Source organism: Scyliorhinus torazame, chromosome 8 (assembly GCF_047496885.1).
Source record: "Scyliorhinus torazame isolate Kashiwa2021f chromosome 8, sScyTor2.1, whole genome shotgun sequence".
Classification (NCBI taxonomy): domain Eukaryota; kingdom Metazoa; phylum Chordata; class Chondrichthyes; order Carcharhiniformes; family Scyliorhinidae; genus Scyliorhinus; species Scyliorhinus torazame.
This window is the reverse complement of record NC_092714.1, coordinates 209,959,651-209,980,235: the sequence shown is the minus strand read 5'-3', so window position 1 is coordinate 209,980,235 and position 20,585 is coordinate 209,959,651. Positions and strand designations below refer to the sequence as shown.

Below are 20,585 nucleotides of genomic sequence, written 5' to 3'. Positions count from 1 at the left end.
TTAAAATTTCACCATAAGCATTACCCTGGGCCTGTGGTTTGCTGGTTCAATGACGATACCACTATGGCACAGCCTGCCGAATTGATTGGGTTTAGGGGTGAAGAAACTGGCTTCTGCTTCCACAACGCCGGGCTGGATGAGGGCTGAACGGTTCGGCCCTCCGACCGCTTGCAGGGCGCGGCCACAGCGTCGCCTGCAGGATGGGAGGGTCACTGGCGCCAAATAGTTGATGACGCGCTCGTGCCGTCTCCCAGGTAACCGGCCTGGAAGCGGGGGAGAGAGAGAGGGAGTCTGTTCAAAATCAACTGTTTAATGGCTGAGGAGATGGAGCTGTGTCTCCAGCGTGCGACCGGAGGGAGCGGGAGGCCGGACTCGGGGCCAGTGGACGGTCCGGCCGGAGGGAGCGGGAGGCTGGACTCGGGGCCAGTGGACGGTCCGGCCGGAGGGAGCGGGAGGCCGGACTCGGGGCCAGTGGACGGTCCGGCCGGAGGGAGCGGGAGGCCGGACTCGGGGCCAGTGGACGGTCCGGCCGGAGGGAGCGGGAGGCCGGACTCGGGGCCAGTGGACGGTCCGGCCGGAGGGAGCGGGAGGCCGGACTCGGGGCCAGTGGACGGTCCGGCCGGAGGGAGCGGGAGGCCGGACTCGGGGCCAGTGGACGGTCCGGCCGGAGGGAGCGGGAGGCCGGACTCGGGGCCAGTGGACGGTCCTGCCGGGCCGTGTGTGAGCGGGCCGGTGCAGGGCTGGGTGATGCAGCAGGACGCACAGGAGCTGGCGGCGTTTCTGAAAGCTGATCCCTGTCTGGAGGTAATTTAATCAAATCAAAGCCGGCTTTCCCGGTTTAACTCTGTAAAACGCATAATTTCGAACATCAATATAACGGCATAGTGGCAATCTTTGTGTTTTGGTGTAATTTATGTTTATTTACATTAGAGTCAGAATAATATTTCCAAAATGCTCGCATCCCAATCTGTCAGCTTCATCGTTTAATTTTTGTGGGTCCTGGGCATGCCGCAGTTGTTGAAAATCCTTGTCGACCTGAAATGGCAGTTACGTGACCCTTCTGGTGTAAAAGGACTCTGTTGAATTGGGACTGTAACTACTGTATTTGCAATACTGGCAACATGTTTAATGGGTCAACTAACAAAACTGGTCATTCATTAACTCACTGTTGGCGAGACCTGGCTGTGCATAAATTAACTGCTAGTTACAACAGTGACTACATTTTACTGTAATTGCCTCTAAAGCTCTTTGGCACTTGAAGTTGAGAAAGATGGCACATCAACCGCAACAAATAGTTGTATACCACCTTAACATAATAAAATGTTGAAGGTGGTGGATGGGGTGCCAATTAGGCAGGCTGCTTTTTCGTGAATGCTCTCGAGCATATTGAGTATTGATGGACCTCACTCATCCAGACAAGTGGAGATGATCCAAGTAGAGATGTTCCATTACACTCCTGACTTGTGCCTTGTAGATGGTGGAAAGGCTTAAGGGAGTCAGGTGGTGAATGACTCATTACAGAGTTCCCAGCCTCAGACCTGCTCTTACAGCCACAACATTTACATCATAGAATCATAGAATTTACAGTGCAGAAGGAGGCCATTCGGCCCATCGAGTCTGCACCGGCTCTTTTGAAAGAGCACCCTACCTAAGCCCACCCTATCCCCATAACCCAGTAACCCCACCCAACACTAAGGGCAATTTTGGACACTAAGGACAATTTAGCATGGCCAATCCACCTAACCTGCACATCTTTTGACCGTGGGAGGAAACCGGAGCACCCGGAGGAAACCCACGCACACACAGGGAGAACGTGCAGACTCCACACAGACAGTGACCCAAGCTGGGAATCGAACCTGGGACCCTGGAGCTGTGAAGCAATAGTGCTAATCACCATGTTACCGTGCTACATGGCCGGTCCAGTTCAGTTTCTGGTCAGTGGTAATCCCCAGGATGTTGAAAGTGGGCCAGTGATAGTAATGTTATTAAAAGTCATGGGGAGTTGATCAGATTTTCTCTTCTGGAGATTTCTTGGCATTTGGATTGCTTTGCTCTGTCTGCCTGCCACGTGCTTCTTTTGCTGCTGGGCATGCAGAAAGTCCTGTGTTGTAGCTTCACAAGGTTGACATTTTTATGTATGCTTTTTGCTGCTCCTGGAACGCCCTCCTGCACTTTTCATTGAACGAGGGTTGATTCCCTGGTTTGTTGCTAATGGTAGAGTGAGGGCTAAGCCAGGCCATGAGGTTACGGATTGTGGTTGAATAAAGTTCTGCTGCTGCTGATGGCCCACAGTGCCTGATGGATGCCTAGTTTTGAGCTTCTAGATCTGTTTGCAATCTATCCCATCTAACATGCTGGTTTTACTCACAACACTATGGAGGATATCCTCAATATATGGAGGCAGGATTTTGTCTCCACAAGGACTGTGCAATGGTCACTCTTATCAATACTGTCATGGACAAATTAATCTGCAATAGGTAGGTTGGTGAGGAGAAGGTCAAGTAGACTTTCTTGCTGATTCCTTTGCACTTGCCCCAAACCCATCCTAGCAGTTATAACCTATAGGACCTGGCCATCTTGGTCAGTAATGCTGCTACCAAGCTACTCTTGGTGATGAACACTGAAGTCCCTGACACATAGTACACCTTTGCCCTTGCAACCCTCAGTGCTTCTTCTATTTGGTGTTCAACATGAAGGAGTACTGATTCATCAGCTCAGAGCTGGTAATTAGCAGGAGGTTTCCTTTGACCTGATGCCTTGAGGCTTCATGGGGTTCGGAGTCAATATTGAGGACTTCCAAGTTTGAAGATTTTGATAATTTTTCTAATTTTTAGAAGCCTTAACATATTTGGAATGTATCCCTTCACCACTTTTTTAAGGGTCGCTTTGAAGTTCTGCTAGCTGGAATGCTGTACAGGAAGTCAAGTTGGTTATAAAGAAACACAATTGTTTTATGACATAGTTAGAACATAGAACAGTACAGCACAGAACAGGCCCTTCGGCCCTCGATGTTGTTCCGAGCCTTGTTCGAAACCAAGATCAAGCTATCCCACTCCCTGTCATTCTGGTGTGCTCCTTTGAGTCTTGAGCTGAAGCAGCTGTATGTGTCCTAATGGCCCACAATGCAGTTCGGTGTTTTAAAGAATCTTTTTTAAGGAATGGCTGAAATAGTGTGAATAGATAGTACATAAGTAGTAGGCTGAAATAAGATGACACTATGTTTAAACAAACCATGTATTGCTTTATTTGATCGGTACCAGAGCAGTCTTTTTTTTCATGGTATTTCAGGGGTTTGGGTTAAAATATGTTGACAAGAGACTGTGACTTTATGGCTTCTTTGTACCTGGAAGGAAATTGCATTGTTTGTAATGTAATGTAAACTGAGGGGCCTAAGGGAAAAGGGATTAATATTTGTCTTCAGCCTATATGGCTCTAGTTACAAAGGTGAGGTGATGCAGATGATTTGCTTCCTATAGCTTTAAAACATTTTTTTAGAGTACCCAATGAATTTAAGGAGCAATTTAGCATGGCCAATTCACCTACCCTGCACATCTTTGGGGTGAGACCCATGCAGACACAGGGCAAATGTGCAAACTCCACAAGGACAGTGACCCGGAGCTGGGATTGAACCCGGGTCCTCAGCGCCGGTGCTAACCACTGCATCACTGTGCCGCCCAACTTCCTATGGATAATAGGAGAAGTGAATTTGAACCATCTCCAGAAAAGGAAGCAGTAATGAGAGATTGAGGGATAAAACTTGGTGAATTAGTTTCTTTATTGACGCAGTGATGCCATGACTTTTGGTGTATGACTCTTCTGGATGCTGGACAACATCACTTCAAAGACAAAGGAGAGATTGTCTGTGCTGACAGTAGCAAGAGCTCCTAGGGATGCGTACATGGGTATTAGGAGCAGAAATAAGAAATTCAGCCCTTTGAGCCTGCTCCGCCATTCAACCACATCATGGCTGATCTCTTCCTGATCTCAAATTCAACTCTCTGCCTGTTCCCCATAATCTCTTTAACCCATTTTGGATTATAAATATATCTCTCTACTTCTTGAAACCATTTAATGATTTAGACTTCACCGCACTATGGGGTGGCGAGTTCCACAAATTCACCATCCTCTGCGAGAAGTAGTTCCTCCTCTTCTCAGTTTTAAATCTACTGCCCCTCAACCTATCTGTGACCACTCATTTTAGATTGCTCCACAAGGGGGAACATTTGGCCTACATTTACTTTATCAATCTCTCTTAGTATTTTATATACCTCGATCAATCCCCTCTCATTCTTCTAAACTTCAGCGAGTATTAGCCAAAACTATTCAACCCTTTCATCCCCAGAATCGATCTGGTGAACCTCCTCTGAACTGCCTCCAATACCACCACATCCACAAATAAGGACACCACAACTGGCCTTTCTATTTTTTCGGCCAAAATGGATAACCTCACACTTGCCTCATTAAACTCCCTCTGCCAAATTTTGGCCCATTTTCCTAGCCTATCTCTATCCATCTTTTGTAACCACTTCACTGCCTGCCTGCTTTCCCACCTATTTTAGTATCATCCTCAAATGCTACTATGTTACACTCTGTCCCTGCTTGCAGATCATTTATATAGATTGTAAACAGTTGTGGTCCGAGGATTGACCCCTGCGACACCCAGCTAGTTACAGTTCGACAGCCAGAGAATGACCCATTTAACCTGACCCTCTTTCTGTCATCAGCCAATCCTCAATCCAATCTAGTTCTCTACCCCAATCCACTGCGATCTCGCCTTCTGGATCAGTCATTTATGTGGCACTTTGTCAAACGCCTTCTGGAAGTTTAGACATACCACATCCACAGGTTCTCCATTATCACTTTTCTGTTACACCCTCAAAGAACTCGAGAAAGTTTGTCAAGCATGACTTACCCTTCATAAAACCATGTTGACAATGGTGGATTGAGCTTTGCCTTTCAAATGTTCAGTCATCTCCTTAATGATTGATTGCAGCAACTTTCTCACCACACAGGTCAAGCTAACGAGTCTATAGTTTCGTACTTTTTTTACTTCTCTCCCTTTTTGAATAGAGGCATAGCATTAGCATGTTTCCATTCCACTGGGACCTTTCCTGAATCCAGGGAATTTTGAAATATAACCAATGCACCCACTATCTCTGCTGCCACACCCTTTAATACCCTAAGGTGCAGGCCATCAGGTCCCGGAGACTTATCTGTCTTTAATCCATTTGTTTATTCAATACCTTCTCCCTAGTGATGGTTATTGCACCAAGTTCCTCTGCATTAGCTGCAATTTTTGGAAAATTTTCATTATCCTCTACCGTGAAGATGGAAGCAAAATATTAGTTCAGTGCCTCCACCATCTCTGTTCCCCATTATTACTTCACCAGTATTGTCCTCTTAAAGGACCAACATTTACTTTAGCTATTCTCTTCTTCTTTTATATACTGAAAGAAGCTTTAGTATATCATAGATTATCATAGAATTTACAGTGCAGAAGGAGGCCATTCAGCCCATCGAGTCTGCACTGGCTCTTGGAAAGAGCACCCTACCCAAGATCAACACCTCCACCCTATCCCCATAACCCAGTAACCCCACCCAACACTAAGGGCAATTTTGGACACTAAGGGCAATTTATCATGGCCAATCCACCTAACCTGCACATCTTTGGACTGTGGGAGGAAACCGGAGCACCCAGAGGAAACCCACGCACACACTGGGAGGATGTGCAGACTCCGCACAGACAGTGACCCCAGCCGGAATTGAACCTGGGACCCTGGAACTGTGAAGCAATTGTGCTATCCACAATGCTACCGTGCATATGTTTTCTGCTAGTTTCCCTTCATAGTTCATCTTCGCTTTTTTGATTTTATTTTTAGTAGCCTTTTGCTGAACCTTAAAGTTCTCCCAATCCTCCAGCTTTTGCAATATTGTATGCCCTAGTTTTTGCCTTTATGTCCAATTTGACTTCCTTTTTTAGCCATGGAACATTTTTATCCATTTTACAATTCCTCTTCCTCTCAGGAATATACTTTAATTCAGAGATGAGAAACTCATATGTTGTTTCCATTACTTGTTAAGTATATGTAAAATCTTGCTTAATAAACTCTACTTGATTCATAAATACTAGTTATTTGTACCTTATAAGTCAACTGAGGACCCTAGAGTTAGAAATTAAGAATTCGGACCATGAGAGCTTCTTTAATTAGAAGGATTTTTTCTCACAAAACCCTAATTCTTACAAGGACATCTCCTTCTCAACTGTATACCACTCTGCTGCCATGTCCTGTGTTCCACCAGAAGGACAGACCCAGGGATGGTGGTGTCTGGGACATTGTCTGTAAAAGTATTCATACTTTATTTTTCAGAGTATTTACAGTGCAGAAGGAGGCCATTCAGCCCATCGAGTCTGCACCAGCTCTTGGAAAGAGCACCCTACTCAAGGTCAACACCGCCACCCTATCCCCATAACCCAGTAACCCCATCCAACACTAAGGGCAATTTTGGACATTAAGGGCAATTTATCATGGCCAATCCACCTAACCTGCACATCTTTGGACTGTGGGAGGAAACCGGAGCACCCGGAGGAAACCCACGCACACACGGGGAGGATGTGCAGACTCCGCACAGGCAGTGACCCAAGCCGGAATTGAACCTGGGACCCTGGAGCTGTGAAGCAATTGTGCTATCCACAAGGCTACCGTGCTGCCCAGTGAGTGTGACCAGTCTGTGGGACTGCTTTCCCAATTATGGCGCAAGCCCTCCGATATTAGCAAGGAGGATTTGGAGGGTTGACATGGCTGGGTTTGCCGCTTTCGCTGCCTCAGTTGATGCTGGCTGATCCTTTTAGATTTTGTGGTAGTTTGATGAAACTGTTTGGCTTGCTAGGCCATTTCAGAGGGCATTAGAGTCAATCACATTCAAGGACAGCAGATTTCCTTCCTTCCCAAAAGGACATGGGGCAGCACGGTAGCACAGTGGTTAGCACTGTTGCTTCACAGCGCCAGGGTGCCAAGTTCAATTCCCGGCTTTGGTCACTGTCTGTGCGGAGTCTGCACATTCTCCCCATGTCTGCGTGGGTTTCCTCTGGGTGTTCCGGTTTCCTCTCACGGGTCCCGAAAGACGTGCTGTTAGGTGAATAGGACATTCTGAATTCTCCCTCAGTACCCGAACAGGCGCCGGAATGTGGCGACTCGGGCCTTTTCACAGTAACTTCATTGCAGTGTTAATGAAAGCCGACTTGTGACAATAAAGATCATTATTAATATTCGTGAACCAGATGGGTTTTTGGGACAATGAACAATGGTTTTATGGTCATCCTTAATTCCAGATTTTATTAATTGAATTCAACTTCCACCAGTTGCCATGATGGGAGTTGAACCTGTTCCCCAGAGTATTAGCCTGGGCCTCTGGTTTACTAGTCCAGAGACAATGCCTCTACGCCATTGCCATCCTTAATAGTTCTTACAGATATAGGAAGGGACAAGGCCATGGCGGTATTTGAAAACAACTACGAGAATTTTAAAATAAAGACATTGCTTGACTGGGTTACATTGTAGGTCAGTGAGCACAGGGGGCGATAGGTGAATGGAACTTGAGCTGTGGCAAGGGAAAAATAGGTCCATGCTAAGGAGGTTGTAAACCGATGATCTTAGTGATGGTGCAACATATGTGTTCAAAAGCTAATTTAAGGGCCAAATGTGGCACCAAGGTTGCAAACCTGGACTTGTCTTATTTGGTTGCTAGGGAGAGGGAATGAATTAGTAGCTAGGAATGGAGTTTGCAGTATGAATGGAAGAGAATGGCTTCGATCTGCTCAATATTTAATTGAAGGAAATTTTTGCTAATCTAGCATTGGTTGTTAGCTAAGCAGTCTGATAATTTTGGAGTCAATAGAGGTGGGAGTGAGGTACAACAGAGTGTCACAAGTGTAAATGTGGAAACACTAGCTGTGCTTTCGGATGATGTCACCAAAGGGCCTCATAGATCCTTGGGGACACCAGAGGAAATGGCAAGAGATACCATTGAAAATGATGCACTGGCTGATGTTAGATAGATAAAAATGGAACCAAACAAGAATAGTGCCATGCAAGTCAAAGGCTTTAGTCTAGTCAAGAAATCTGAAGAAGGATAGTTTACCTATCATTGTAAGTCCTCCTTTCTAACTGAATTCCAGAGGAGTGCAGTGTGAGACTGCTGGAAAAGGCAGTTTCCTGCAACTGGAAAACAGGGGAAAAAAACACAATAGACAGGCTGCATCTATGGAAAGAACAGATGATGTTTTTGATGTACATACGTTTATCAAAACTGGAATATATTATGGATCATATTATTGTCATGAGAATGTCGCTTTAAGAAATGTTTGGCTGCTCATGTTACTGCAGTGATGTCAGAGAGTGGGTGGAACTGAGCTCTGGTTCTGCTTTTTAGTTTCACTTTGAGAAAAGCTTGGGTGTGTCTCTGTCTTTTTGGTTTTGTTTTTCAGTGTGTTGCAACTGAAGTCAGCCAAAGCAGCTGTAGTGTTGATCTCTGCCATGAAGGACTATCTCTTGATCATTTGGTGAATTCAGAAGAATTATAAATGTTTTCAGTAGTGAATGTAAACTCTGATGTGCTTATTGGAAGGTTTGTTAAGTCTTCTGGGTGTTAAAAGAACAGCATACAGATTACTTAGTGTTCTATTTTTTGGGGGGTGTATTTGATTTACTGGTTGCTAAGATGTTCACTGTTTGTTTTAGAAAGGTTAACTTGAGTTCATAGAATAAACATTGTTTTAAAAAAAACTTTCCATTTCTGCTGTAGCATACCTGTAGAGTGAGCCGTGTGCTCCCCATACCACAATCTATTAAAAGTTGTGGGTCAGGTGAACTCCATGATACACTTTGGGATTCTCTAAACCTGACCCATAACAACTGGGGGCTCGAGGGGGATAAAAGTCATTGGATTGTCTTAGTGAACGTAAAGACAGTGAGGGGTGAGCATCTTGTGGTTGCTTTTCAGGTGTGGTATTTTAGTTTAAGTGGGGAGTGTGTTGTGGACAGTGGCTCTTTCAGAGGCTCTGAAGTTTTTGGGGGTGGAGCCGGTCACACACAGTACCTTACAGACAAAGACTAAAAGCAGACTGTTAGATTTGGCAAAAACATTGCAGTTAACATTACCTCACAAAATGCGAAAAGATGAGGTAATTATGGTGGCAGTTAAGCATTTAAAGTTGCCTGAGATACAGTTTGGCTCATTGGAAATGACAAAAATTCTGTTGCAATTTAAACAAATGGAACATGAGAAAGAATTAAAGCAGCTTGAATACGAAAGAGAGGAAAAAGAAAAACGAAGAGAGAGAGATAGAGAGGTCAAAGAAAATGAGAGAGAAGAAAGGAGGAAAGAAACAATAACCCTAGCAGAACAAAAAGAAAAAGAAAGGGAGATACAGATCAGGGAAAATGATAAAGAGAGTTTGAACTTCAGAAAATGGCCATGAAACATGACAGTCAGTTAAAATTGGCAGACTTAAAGGGAAACGTACAGTTGGATGATCGTGATGAGGATAGTAAGAAAGAGCGTCATAGTCGAAGGCGTGGTGGGGATCTATTTAAATATGTCCAAGCATTGCCAAGGTTCGAGGAGAAGGAGGTAGAACCCTTTTTCATTTCATTTGAGAAGGTAGCTAAACAAATGAAATGGCCACAGGACAGTGGATATTACTGATTCAAACAAAGCTGGTAGGTAGGGCTAATGAAATGTTTGCATCACTACCGGAGGAGGTATCTGGGACGTATGAGGTGACAAAATCCATCTTAGGTGCATATGAACTAGTGCCTGAAGCTTACAGACAAAGGTTTAGAAATTTATGGAAAGAATTTGGTCAAACATATATGGAGTTTGAAAGGCTCAAACAGAGTAACTTTGATAGGTGGATAAGGGCTTTGAAAATAGACCAAACGTCTATCAGCTCTCAGAAACGTCTGAAGCTCTCAGAGAAATTATACTTTTGGAGGAGTTTAAAAATTCAATTCCTGATGTTGTGAGGACTTGTGTGGAAGAGCAGAGGATCAATACTGCGAGATTAGCAGCGGAAATGGCATAGTTCATAAATCAAAGTTTGGTTTCCGACATCAGTTTCAGCCTTTGAGGGATAGAAACTGGGGATATGAGAAATACTCAAGTGGTAAAGGTGATCTGATAGGAGATAATAAGGAGAGAGTACCTCAGATTTTTTTTAAAATCCAGGAGGGTGGAAAAGGAATGAAAAATTTCAAATATTTTCACTGTAATAAAGTAGGCCATGTAAAGTCACAATGTTGGTGGTTGAAGAAAAGCACTGGAAAGGCTGATGTGGTGAAACAGGATAAGATAGGGCAGCACGGTAGCATAGTGGTTAGCATAATTGCTTCACAGCTCCAGGGACCCAGGTTCGATTCCCAGCTTGGGTCACTGTCTGTGCGGAGTCTGCATGTTCTCCCCGTGTGTGCGTGGGTTTCCTCCGGGTGCTCCGGTTTCCTCCCACAGTCCAAAGATGTGCAGGTTAGGTGGATTGGCCATGCTAAATTGCCCTTAGTGTCCAAAATTGCCCTTAGTGTTGGGTGGGGTTACTGGGTTATGGAGATAGGGTGGAGGTGTGTGCTTGGGTAGGGTGCTCTTTCAAAGAGCCGGTGCAGACTCGATGGGCCGAATGGCCTCTTTCTGCACTGCAAATTCTATGACCGTGGGGTATGTTAGAGAGGTAAAGGAAAGCCCACGGGAAGCGAAGGAGGTGCAAAAGATTGTACAGACTGTTCAAGAGGTGATTGATAAGAAGGTACCAGATCTCTTTAAAGAATTTACTTGTGTGGGTGAAGTTTACTCGTGTGTATCAGGAGGAGCAGGTAAAGAAGTCACAATTTTAAGAGATACGGGAGCTAGTCAATCTGTAATAGTAAGAGATGAGGAGTTATGTAGGTTGGGAAGAAAATTGCCAGAAAAGGTGGTAATATGTGGAATTCAGGGTGAGAGAAGTAGCGTTCCATTACATAAGGTAAGGTTGGAAAGTCCAGTGAAGAGTGGTGAAGTGGTAGTACGAGTAATAGAGAAACTATCTTGTCGAGGAATACAGTTTATCTTGGGTAATGATATAGCTGGATCGCAAATGGGAGTGCTGCCTACTGTGGTTGATAAGCCAGTGGAAAATCAGACAACAAGTGTTGAAGGACGAATATCCTAGGATTTTTCCGGATTGTGTAGTAACAAGGTCGCAAAGTCACAGGTTAAGACAAGAGGAGAAATCAAAGAGTGAAGATGACGTTGAAGTGCAATTATCAGAAACGATTTTTGATCAGATGGTTGAAAAAGAACAAGAACAGGTGGAGGATGAGACGGATATTTTTAGTTCACGAAAATTGGTGGCGTTACAACAGAAAGATATAAAAATAAAACGGATGTATCAGAAAGCATATACGGAAGTGGAATCTGAGTGTATAACAGAGCGTTATTACTGTAAAAGTGATGTCTTGATGAGAAAATGGAGACCTTTACATATGCAGGCGGATGAAAAATAGGCAGAAGTTCATCAAGTAGTATTGCCGGTAGGGTATAGAAAGGAGGTGTTGCGAGTTGCACATGAGGTACCAGTGGGAGGTCATTTGGGGATAAGGAAAACTCAAGCTAAAATCCAGAAACATTTTTATTGGCCTGGACTACATAAAGATGTTAAAGTTTGTCAATCATGTCACACATGTCAAGTGATAGGGAATCCTCAAAAAGTGATAAAACCAGCACCCTTAATACCCATTCCAGCATTTGAAGAACCTTTTACAAGTGTCCTAATTGATTGCGTAGGACTGCTTCCTAAAACAAAAAGTGGGAATCAATATCTTTTGACTATAATGGATGTGTCTACTAGGTTTCCAGAGGCCATTCCAGTACGTAATATAACAGCTAAAAAGATTGTGGAGGGGTTACTTAAATTCTTTACGAGATATGGACTACCCACAGAAATACAATCGGATCAAGGATCAAATTTTACCTCAAAGTTATTCAAAGAAGTTATGGATAGCTTAGGAATAAAACAATTTAAATCAACTGCGTACCATCCAGAATCGCAGGGAGCGTTAGAAAGGTGGCATCAGACATTAAAGACAATGCTGAGGGCTTATTGTCAAGATTATCCAGAGGATTATCCATTTGTACTGTTTGCAATTAGGGATGCACCTAATGAGTCAACCAAATGTAATCCTTTTGAACTAATTTTTGGTCATGAGGTAAGAGGACCACTTAAATAGATTAAGGAAAAATTGGTGGGTGAGAAATCGGAAATTACATTATTACGTGTCAAATTTTAGGGAACGATTAAATAGAGCAGGTGAATTGGCTGGACAACATTTGAAAGTTGCACAAAATGTGATGAAACGGGTCGTGGACAAGAAATCCAAAGTTCGTAGTTTTGCCAGTGGAAATAAAGTTTTAGTGTTGTTACCAGTGGTAGGTGAGCCTTTAAAAGCTAGGTTTTGTGGACCTTCTCAGATTGAAAGGAAATTAAGTGAGGTGAATTATGTGGTAAAAACACCAGATAGAAGGAAGACTCACCGAGTGTGTCATGTGAATATGCTTAAAAGGTACTTTGAATGGGATGGAGAGAAAAAGGATGTTTTAATGATTCTAACTCAAAGTGACGAACCAAGTCCAGATGACTGTGAATTTTTAAAAAAATAATATTTTTTAAGGTTTTTTAACAACGCAATTTTTCCCCCCTTACAAATAATAACCCCCCACCCCCGTAACAAAATAACGCAAATTCTCCCTGAGCAAGATATATACATGGCAAGATGGTATATTTACATAGCTTTATACACTGGCTCTCGCCCATTCGTGCCAGTTTCCCCCACCCTCCATGTTATCCCCCGCTCATCCGTCCCCTCCAGCAATCTCTCGTTCCCCCCGCCCCCCAGGGTTGCTGCTGCTGCTGACCGACCTTCCTCTACCCCTCCGCGAGGTATTCTAGGAACGATTGCCACCGCCTGTAGAACCCTTGTGCAGACCCTCTCAAAGCAAACTTAATTCTCTCCAGATTTATGAACCCCGTCATGTTGTTTATCCAGGCCTCCAGGCTAGGGGGCTTCGCCTCCTTCCACAATAGCAAGACCCTTCGCCGGGCTACTAGGGACGCAAAGGCCAGAATTCCGGCCTCTTTCGCCTCCTGTACTCCCGGCTCATCCACTACTCCAAATATTGCTAGCCCCCAGCTTGGCTTGACCCGGACTTTCACCACCTGAGATATTACTCCCGCCACTCCTCTCCAGAACCCCTCCAATGCTGGGCATGACCAAAACATATGGACATGGTTCGCCGGGCTCCCTGAACATCTTTCACATCTATCCTCTACTCCAAAGAACCTACTCAGCCTCGCCCTCGTCAAATGCGCTCTGTGAACCACCTTAAATTGTATCAGACTAAGCCTGGCACACGAGGAGGAGGTATTAACCCTACCCAGGGCATCAGCCCATAGCCCTTCCTCAATCTCCTCCCCCAGCTCCTCCTCCCATTTACCTTTCAATTCTTCTACTAGCGCTTCCCCCTCTGCTTTCATCTCTTGGTATATTTTCGACACCTTGCCCTCCCCGACCCATACCCCCGAGATCACCCTATCTTGAACTTCTTGTGCCGGGAGCAACGGAAATGCCCTCACCTGTTGCCTCGCAAAAGCCCTCACCTGCATATATCTAAATGCGTTTCCCGGGGGTAACTCAAATTTCTCCTCCAGTGCCCCTAGGCTCGCAAATGTCCCGTCAATGAACAGGTCCCCCATTCTTCTAATCCCCGCCCGATGCCAGCCTTGGAACCCCCCGTCCATCTTCCCCGGGACAAACCGGTGGTTACCCCTAATCGGGGACCACACCGATGCTCCCATTGCACCCCTGTGCCTTCTCCACTGGCCCCAGATCCTTAGCGTTGCCGCCACCACCGGGCTTGTGGTGTGTTTTGTCGGCGAGAGCGGCAGCGGTGCCATTACCAACGCTCCCAGGCTCGTTCCTTTACAGGACGCCATCTCCATCCTCTTCCACGCCGCCCCCTCTCCCTCCATGACCCACTTGCGGATCATCGCCACGTTTACTGCCCAGTAGTAACTCTCTAGGTTTGGCAAAGCCAACCCTCCTCGGTCCCTGTTGCGTTCCAAGAACCCTCTTCTAACCCTCGGTGTCTTATTTGCCCACACATACCCCATAATACTCCTACCTACTTTCTTGAAAAAGCCCTTGGTGATCACGATGGGGAGGCACTGAAACACGAACAAAAACCTCGGAAGGACCACCATTTTGACCGACTGCATCTTACCCGCCAGCGAGAGCGGGAGCATGTCCCATCTTTTAAAATCCTCCTCCATTTGCTCCACCAACCTCGTCAAATTCAGTTTATGTAGGGCCCACCAACTTCTGGCCACCTGTATCCCCATATACCGAAAACTCCTCTCCGCCCTCCTCAGCGGTAGGTCCCCTATCCCTCTTTCTTGGTCCCCTGCCTGTAATACAAAAAGCTCACTCTTCCCTACATTAAGCTTGTAGCCCGAGAACTCCCCAAACTCCTTCAGAGTCTGCATGACCTCCACCATCCCCTCTATTGGGTCCGCCACGTATAGCAGCAGGTCATCCGCGTATAGCGATACCCGATGCTCCCCGCGAACTATTCCCCTCCATTTCTTGGACTCCCCAAGTGATATGGCCAAGTGTTCGATCGCCAATGCAAACAACAGGGGGCACCCCTGCCTCGTCCCTCGGTACAGCCGAAAGTACTCCGACCTCCGCCGGTTCGTCACTACACTCGCCACCGGGGCGCTATAAAGGAGCTTAACCCATCTAATAAACCCTCCCCCGAACCCAAACCTGCGCAATACCTCCCAGAGGTACTCCCACTCAACTTGGTCAAAGGCCTTTTCCGCGTCCATGGCTGCCACTATCTCCGCCTCTCCCTCCTCCGATGTCATCATTATCACGTTTAAGAGCCGCCGCACATTGGTATTTAACTGCCTGCCCTTTACAAATTCCGTCTGGTCCTCGTGACATATCACCCCGGGACACAGTCCTCAATCCTCGTGGCCAGCACTTTTGCCAATAACTTAGCGTCCACATTGAGGAGCTATATCGGCCTGTACGAGCCACATTGCAGTGGATCCTTGTCTCGCTTAAGAATCAAGGAGATTGTCGCCTCCGACATTGTCTGGGGCAGGGTTCCCTCCTCTCTTGCCTCGTTAAAGGTCCTCACTAGCAGCGGGGCCAGCAGGTCCACATATTTTCTATAGAACTCCACCGGGAACCCGTCCGGCCCCGGGATCTTCCCCGCCTGCATGCTCCCCAAGCCCTTACTCAGCTCCTCCAGCCCATTTTGTGCTCCCAAACCAACTGCCTCCTGCTCCTCCACCGTTGGGAACCCCAGCTGGTCCAGAAATCGCCTCATCCCCCCTTCCCACCCTGGGGGCTGGGACCTGTACAGCTCTTTATAGAAGGCCTTGAATGCCTTATTTACTTTCGTGGCACTTCGAACCATGGCTCCCCTTCCATCTTTGATTTCCCCCTATTTCCCTCGCTGCCGCCTTCTTACGGAGCTGGTGCGCCAGCATCCAACTAGCCTTTTCCCCATACTCGTAGGTCGCCCCCTGCTCCTTCCTCCATTGTGCCTCCGCCTTGCCTGTGGTCAGTAGGTCAAACTCCGTCTGGAGCCGTCGCCGTTCCCTGAGTACTCTTTCCTCCGGGGCCTCTGCATATCTCCTGTCCACTTGCAAGATCTCCCCCACTAACCTCTCCATTTCCGTTCCCTCTATCTTCTCCCTATGAGCCCTGATGGAGATCAGCTCTCCCCTGACACCGCCTTCAACGCCTCCCATACCACCCCCACTCGCACCTCCCTGTTGTCGTTGGCCTCCAAGTACCTTTCAATGCACCCCTCACCTTCCCACACACCACCTCATCAGCCAGCAGTCCTACGTCCAACCGCCACAGCGGGCGTTGGTCCCTCTCCTCTCCCAGCCCCATTTCCACCCTGTGCGGGGCATGGTCCGACACGGCTATGGCCGAATACTCCGTCCCCTCCACTCTCGGAATAAGCGCCCTACCCAGAACAAAAAAATCTATCCGGGAGTAAACTTTATGTACGTGGGAGAAAAAAGAAAATTCCCTGGCCTGCGGTCTTGCAAACCTCCATGGGTCCACTCCCCCCATCCGATCCATAAAACCCCTGAGCACCTTGGCCGCCGCCGGCCTCCTTCCCGTCCTTGATCTGGAGCGGTCCAGTGCTGGGTCCAGCACTGTATTAAAGTCCCCTCCCATTATCAGTCCTCCTACCTCCAGGTCCGGAATGCGCCCCAACATACGCTTCATAAATCCAGCATCATCCCAGTTCGGGGCGTATACATTTACCAACACCACCCTCGTCCCTTGCAGCCTACCACTCACCATCACATATCTCCCTCCATTATCCGCTACGATAGTCTTGGCCTCAAATGACACATGCTTTCCCACCAGAATTGCCATCCCTCTATTTTCCGCGTCTAATCCCGAGTGAAATACCTGTCCTACCCATCCCTTTCTTAACCTGACCTGGTCCGCCACCTTCAGGTGTGTCTCTTGGAGCATTGCCACGTCTGCCTTCAGTCCCTTCAAGTGCGCGAACACTCGAGCCCTCTTCACCGGCCCGTTCAGGCCCCCCATGTTATCATCCGGATTGGAGGGACCCTCTCTCTGTCCGTAAACCGGTGAAATCTCACCACCATCGCCCTTGGCGGCTCATTTGCCTTGGGCTTCCTCGCAAGCACTCGGTGCGCCCCATCCAGCTCCAGCAATCCTGGGGGGGCCTCCACACCCATCAGCGTCCCGATCATTGTGCCCGCATATGCCGCGGCATCGGCCCCCTCCACTCCTTTTGGGAGTCCCAGGATCCTCAAGTTGTTTCTCCTCGACCTATTCTCCAGGTCTTCGACTCTTCCCGCCCACGTCTTGTGCAGCGCCTCGTGCCGCTCCACTTTCTCCGCCAGGCCCACGAGCTCATCGTCGTTCACGGTCACTTTTTCCTGGATCTCCTGGATCTTCACCTCTTGGGCTTTCTGGGTTGCTCCAAGTCCTTCAATTATCGCCAGCATAGGCGCCACCATCTCCTTGCGCATCTCCTCAAAGCAGCGCTTGATGAACTCCTGCATCTCTTCTTTGTCTGTTGGCGCCGCCATTTTGTTTTGTCCTTCTCTCGCTACTCCAGGGCCGCTTTTTTTGCCGTTTCGCTGCGGGTCCGATCCATACAGGTTGGTTGGGGACCTTTCGTCTTCCTTCCCCACGGGTTGGATTTTAAAAAAAATGCCGTTGGGGCTCCGTTAGCGGGCCCGAAAGTCCGGTTTCGCGTGAGCTGCCGAATCGCGCGGCTTAGCTCTGCATCGCCGCAACCCGGAAGTCGATGACTGTGAATTTGACGTACCTCAAATTAAATTGGAAAATGAGGATGTTCTTAAAAATTGGGATAAATTGTTGAGTTGTCTTCTAGAGGAAAAATGGACTGACCTGAAAGAGTTATTGATATCACATGGGCAAGTTTGTGGACATAAATTGGAAAGTACTAAAATGGCTATACATGACGTAGATGTGGGAAATGCTGTTCCAATCAAACAACATCCATATAGACTTAATCCTTTAAAATTGGCACAGGTTAACAAAGAAATTGAAAGTATGCTTAAAAATGGCATAATTGAAGTGGGTTGCAGCCAATGGAGCTCACCCATAGTGATGGTTCCTAAATCAGACGGTACCCAACGGTTGTGTGTGGACTATAGAAAGGTTAATGCAGTTACAAGAACGGACTCTTATCCTATCCCACGTTGGAGGATTGCATTGAGAAAGTGGGACAGTCCGGTTTTATTTCCAAATTGGATTTACTTAAAGGTTACTGGCAGGTACCTTTATCTGAAAGGACGAAGGAGATTTCAACTTTTGTGACTCCAGACGGTGCATACCAATTCAAAGTTATGCCATTTGGCATGAAAAACGTCCCAGCCACATATCAACGGTTAACTAACAAAGTTGTTTCAGGATTATCCAATTGTGTGGTATACATCGACGATCTGGTAATTTTCAGATAGACATAGAAAGAACAGTTAAAACAACTGATGAAGTTATTCGATCGACTTCAGGAGGCGGGTTTGGTGATAAACCTAGCCAAAAGTGAATTTGGGAAAGCCCAAGTCACTTTCCTTGAGGAGTTTCTGATACCCTCGAGACAAAGGGAAATAATGCGATTTCTTGGCATGAGTGGATTTGATCGAACATTGGTGAAAACGTTTTGTAGCGTGATTGTTCCACTGATGGACTTGCTTAAGAAACGTCGAAAATTTCAATGGGCAGCGGACTTTCGACTGACATTTGACTGCCTGAAAGCTGTGATAACCAAGGTGCATGCGTTGGAGACTTTCAAGGGACTCTGTGATCAGATTGAACTAAAGTATCTGACTTTCCGAGGCATAGAGAAATGGACGGATCATGCAGAGACCTTGTTTTTCAAAGAGACTGTCAATCGAGAAGGATTTCAGTTGGAGGAAGAACAAAAAAAAAATTGACTCTATTATTATACCTGTTTGCGTGTGTTGTTTTTTGAAACGATAAAGTATATTTACTGTGTGCATTTCTTAAAGGATGGTGAAAAGGTGAAAAATGAAACCTTCTTGAAGTTGATGGTTTATTTTTTTTTCTTGGGGGGAGGTGTCATGAGAATGTCGCTTTAAGAAATGGTTGGCTGCTCATGTTACTGCAGTGATGTCAGAGAGTGGGTGGAGCTGAGCTCTGGTTCTGCTTTTAAGTTTCACTTTGAGAAAAGCTTGGGTGTGTCTCTGTCTTTTTGGTTTTGTTTTTCAGTGTGTTGCAGCTGAAGTCAGCCAAAGCAGCTGTAGTGTTGATCTCTTTGCCATGAAGGACTATCTCTTGATCATTTGGTGAATTCAGAAGAATTATAAATGTTTTCAGTAGTGAATGTAAACTCTGATGTGCTTACGTTTGAAGGTTTGTTAAGTCTTCTGGGTGTTAAAAGAACAGCATACAGATTACTTAGTGTTCTATTCTTTGGGGGGTGTATTTGATTTACTGGTTGCTAAGATGTTCACTTTGTTTTAGAAAGGTTAACTTGAGTTCATAGAATAAACATTGTTTTGTTTTTAAAAATATTTTCCATTTCTGCTGTACTATACCTGTAGAGTGAGCCGTGTGCGCCCCATACCACAATCTATTAAAAGTTGTGGGTCAGGTGGATTCCATGATACATTTTGGGGTTCTCTAAACCCTGACCCATAACATTATTCCATCTTTTAGTCACGATAAAGAGTTTCACACCTGCACCTCAATCTGTCTGTTCTCTGCACAATTTTTACTTGCTGTTCATATACTTGAGTTTAAGAATACATAGGGGTGAAATGTAAAGGCAAATCTGGTTTAAGTGCTTCAGCAGAAATCCTGTGAACTCTTTGGGCACTGTACAAAGCTTGGCAGGAGCCTTCGTAAATGATATTGATTTCAGACTTGCAGCTACAGTATAATTCACTCTCTAAGCACTGCACACTGAAGGATGGTGGATACCCAGCAGGGGATATGGAATTTAAGGGAAGAAATTGGGAAAACGCAAGTATAATTAGGTGATAGGTTTTTAGAAGTGTATTCAAGCAAGGGGAGAGATAACAAACCATAGGGGTACAATGGAAAAAAAAAATCAGCTGGTGCAGATGGAAGAGAAATCATAATGGAACAAGTAGGAATCAGGAATAGAAGTTGTTGACCTGGACATGTAGCTGAAGGATTCCCAGATCAGGTAAACTGATGCAAATCTATCTCTTTGGTTGCTTGGGTACCAAGAGGCGCTAACTGAGGAGTGTGAGGATTTCAGTGACTGAATTGTGGGATAGGTGACGTTTATGGCAGTGGAGTGGTCACTGCAGAGAGCAATTGAGAAATATTTTTTAGAAGTGATGAAGGTATGAATGAGGGGGCAGAGGAGGTGAAGTATGCCAAATGCAATCTGTTTCAAAGATAGACAAAGTCAATCTTAGTCATCAGCTATGCTTGAGATCCAACAGCTTTAAGATGAAGGGCTTATCTTGTGAAGAAAGGTTGAACAGATTGGGGCAGCACGGTAGCATTGTGGATAGCACAATTGCTTCACAGCTCCAGGATCCCAGGTTCGATTCCGGCTGGGGTCACTGTCTGTGCGGAGTCTGCACATCCACCCCGTGTGTGCATGGGTTTCCTCCGGGTGCTCTGGTTTCCTCCCACAGTCCAAAGATGTGCAGGTTAGGTGGATTGGCCATGATAAATTGCACTTAGTGCCCAAAATTGCCCTTAGTGTTGGGTGGGGTTACTGGGTTATGGGGATAGGGTGGAGGTGTTGACCTTGGGTCTTCCAAGAGCTGGTGCAGACTCGATGGGCCGAATGGCCTCCTTCTGCACTGTAAATTCTATGATAATCTGTACCCAGTAGAGTTTAGAAGAATGAGAGGCGATCTTATTGAGACAATTAACATCCCGAGGGGGCTTGATGGGGTGCATGCTGATGGAATGCTTCCCCCCCCCCCGTGGGATGAGACTAGAATTAGAGGACACAAT

General features: G+C 46.2%; 1 protein-coding gene across 1 annotated transcript in view; it reads left to right on the top strand.

Moving 5' to 3' along the window:
* The first annotated feature begins 250 nt into the window (after positions 1 to 250).
* LOC140428353 (uncharacterized) overlaps positions 251 to 20,585 on the top strand; it is a 58,525-nt gene continuing 38,190 nt past the window's right edge. The window contains exon 1 of the mRNA XM_072514733.1: positions 251 to 804. Coding sequence (XP_072370834.1) covers positions 313 to 804 — 492 coding nt within the window. The 5' untranslated portion in view covers positions 251 to 312. The remainder of the gene's footprint in view (positions 805 to 20,585) is intronic.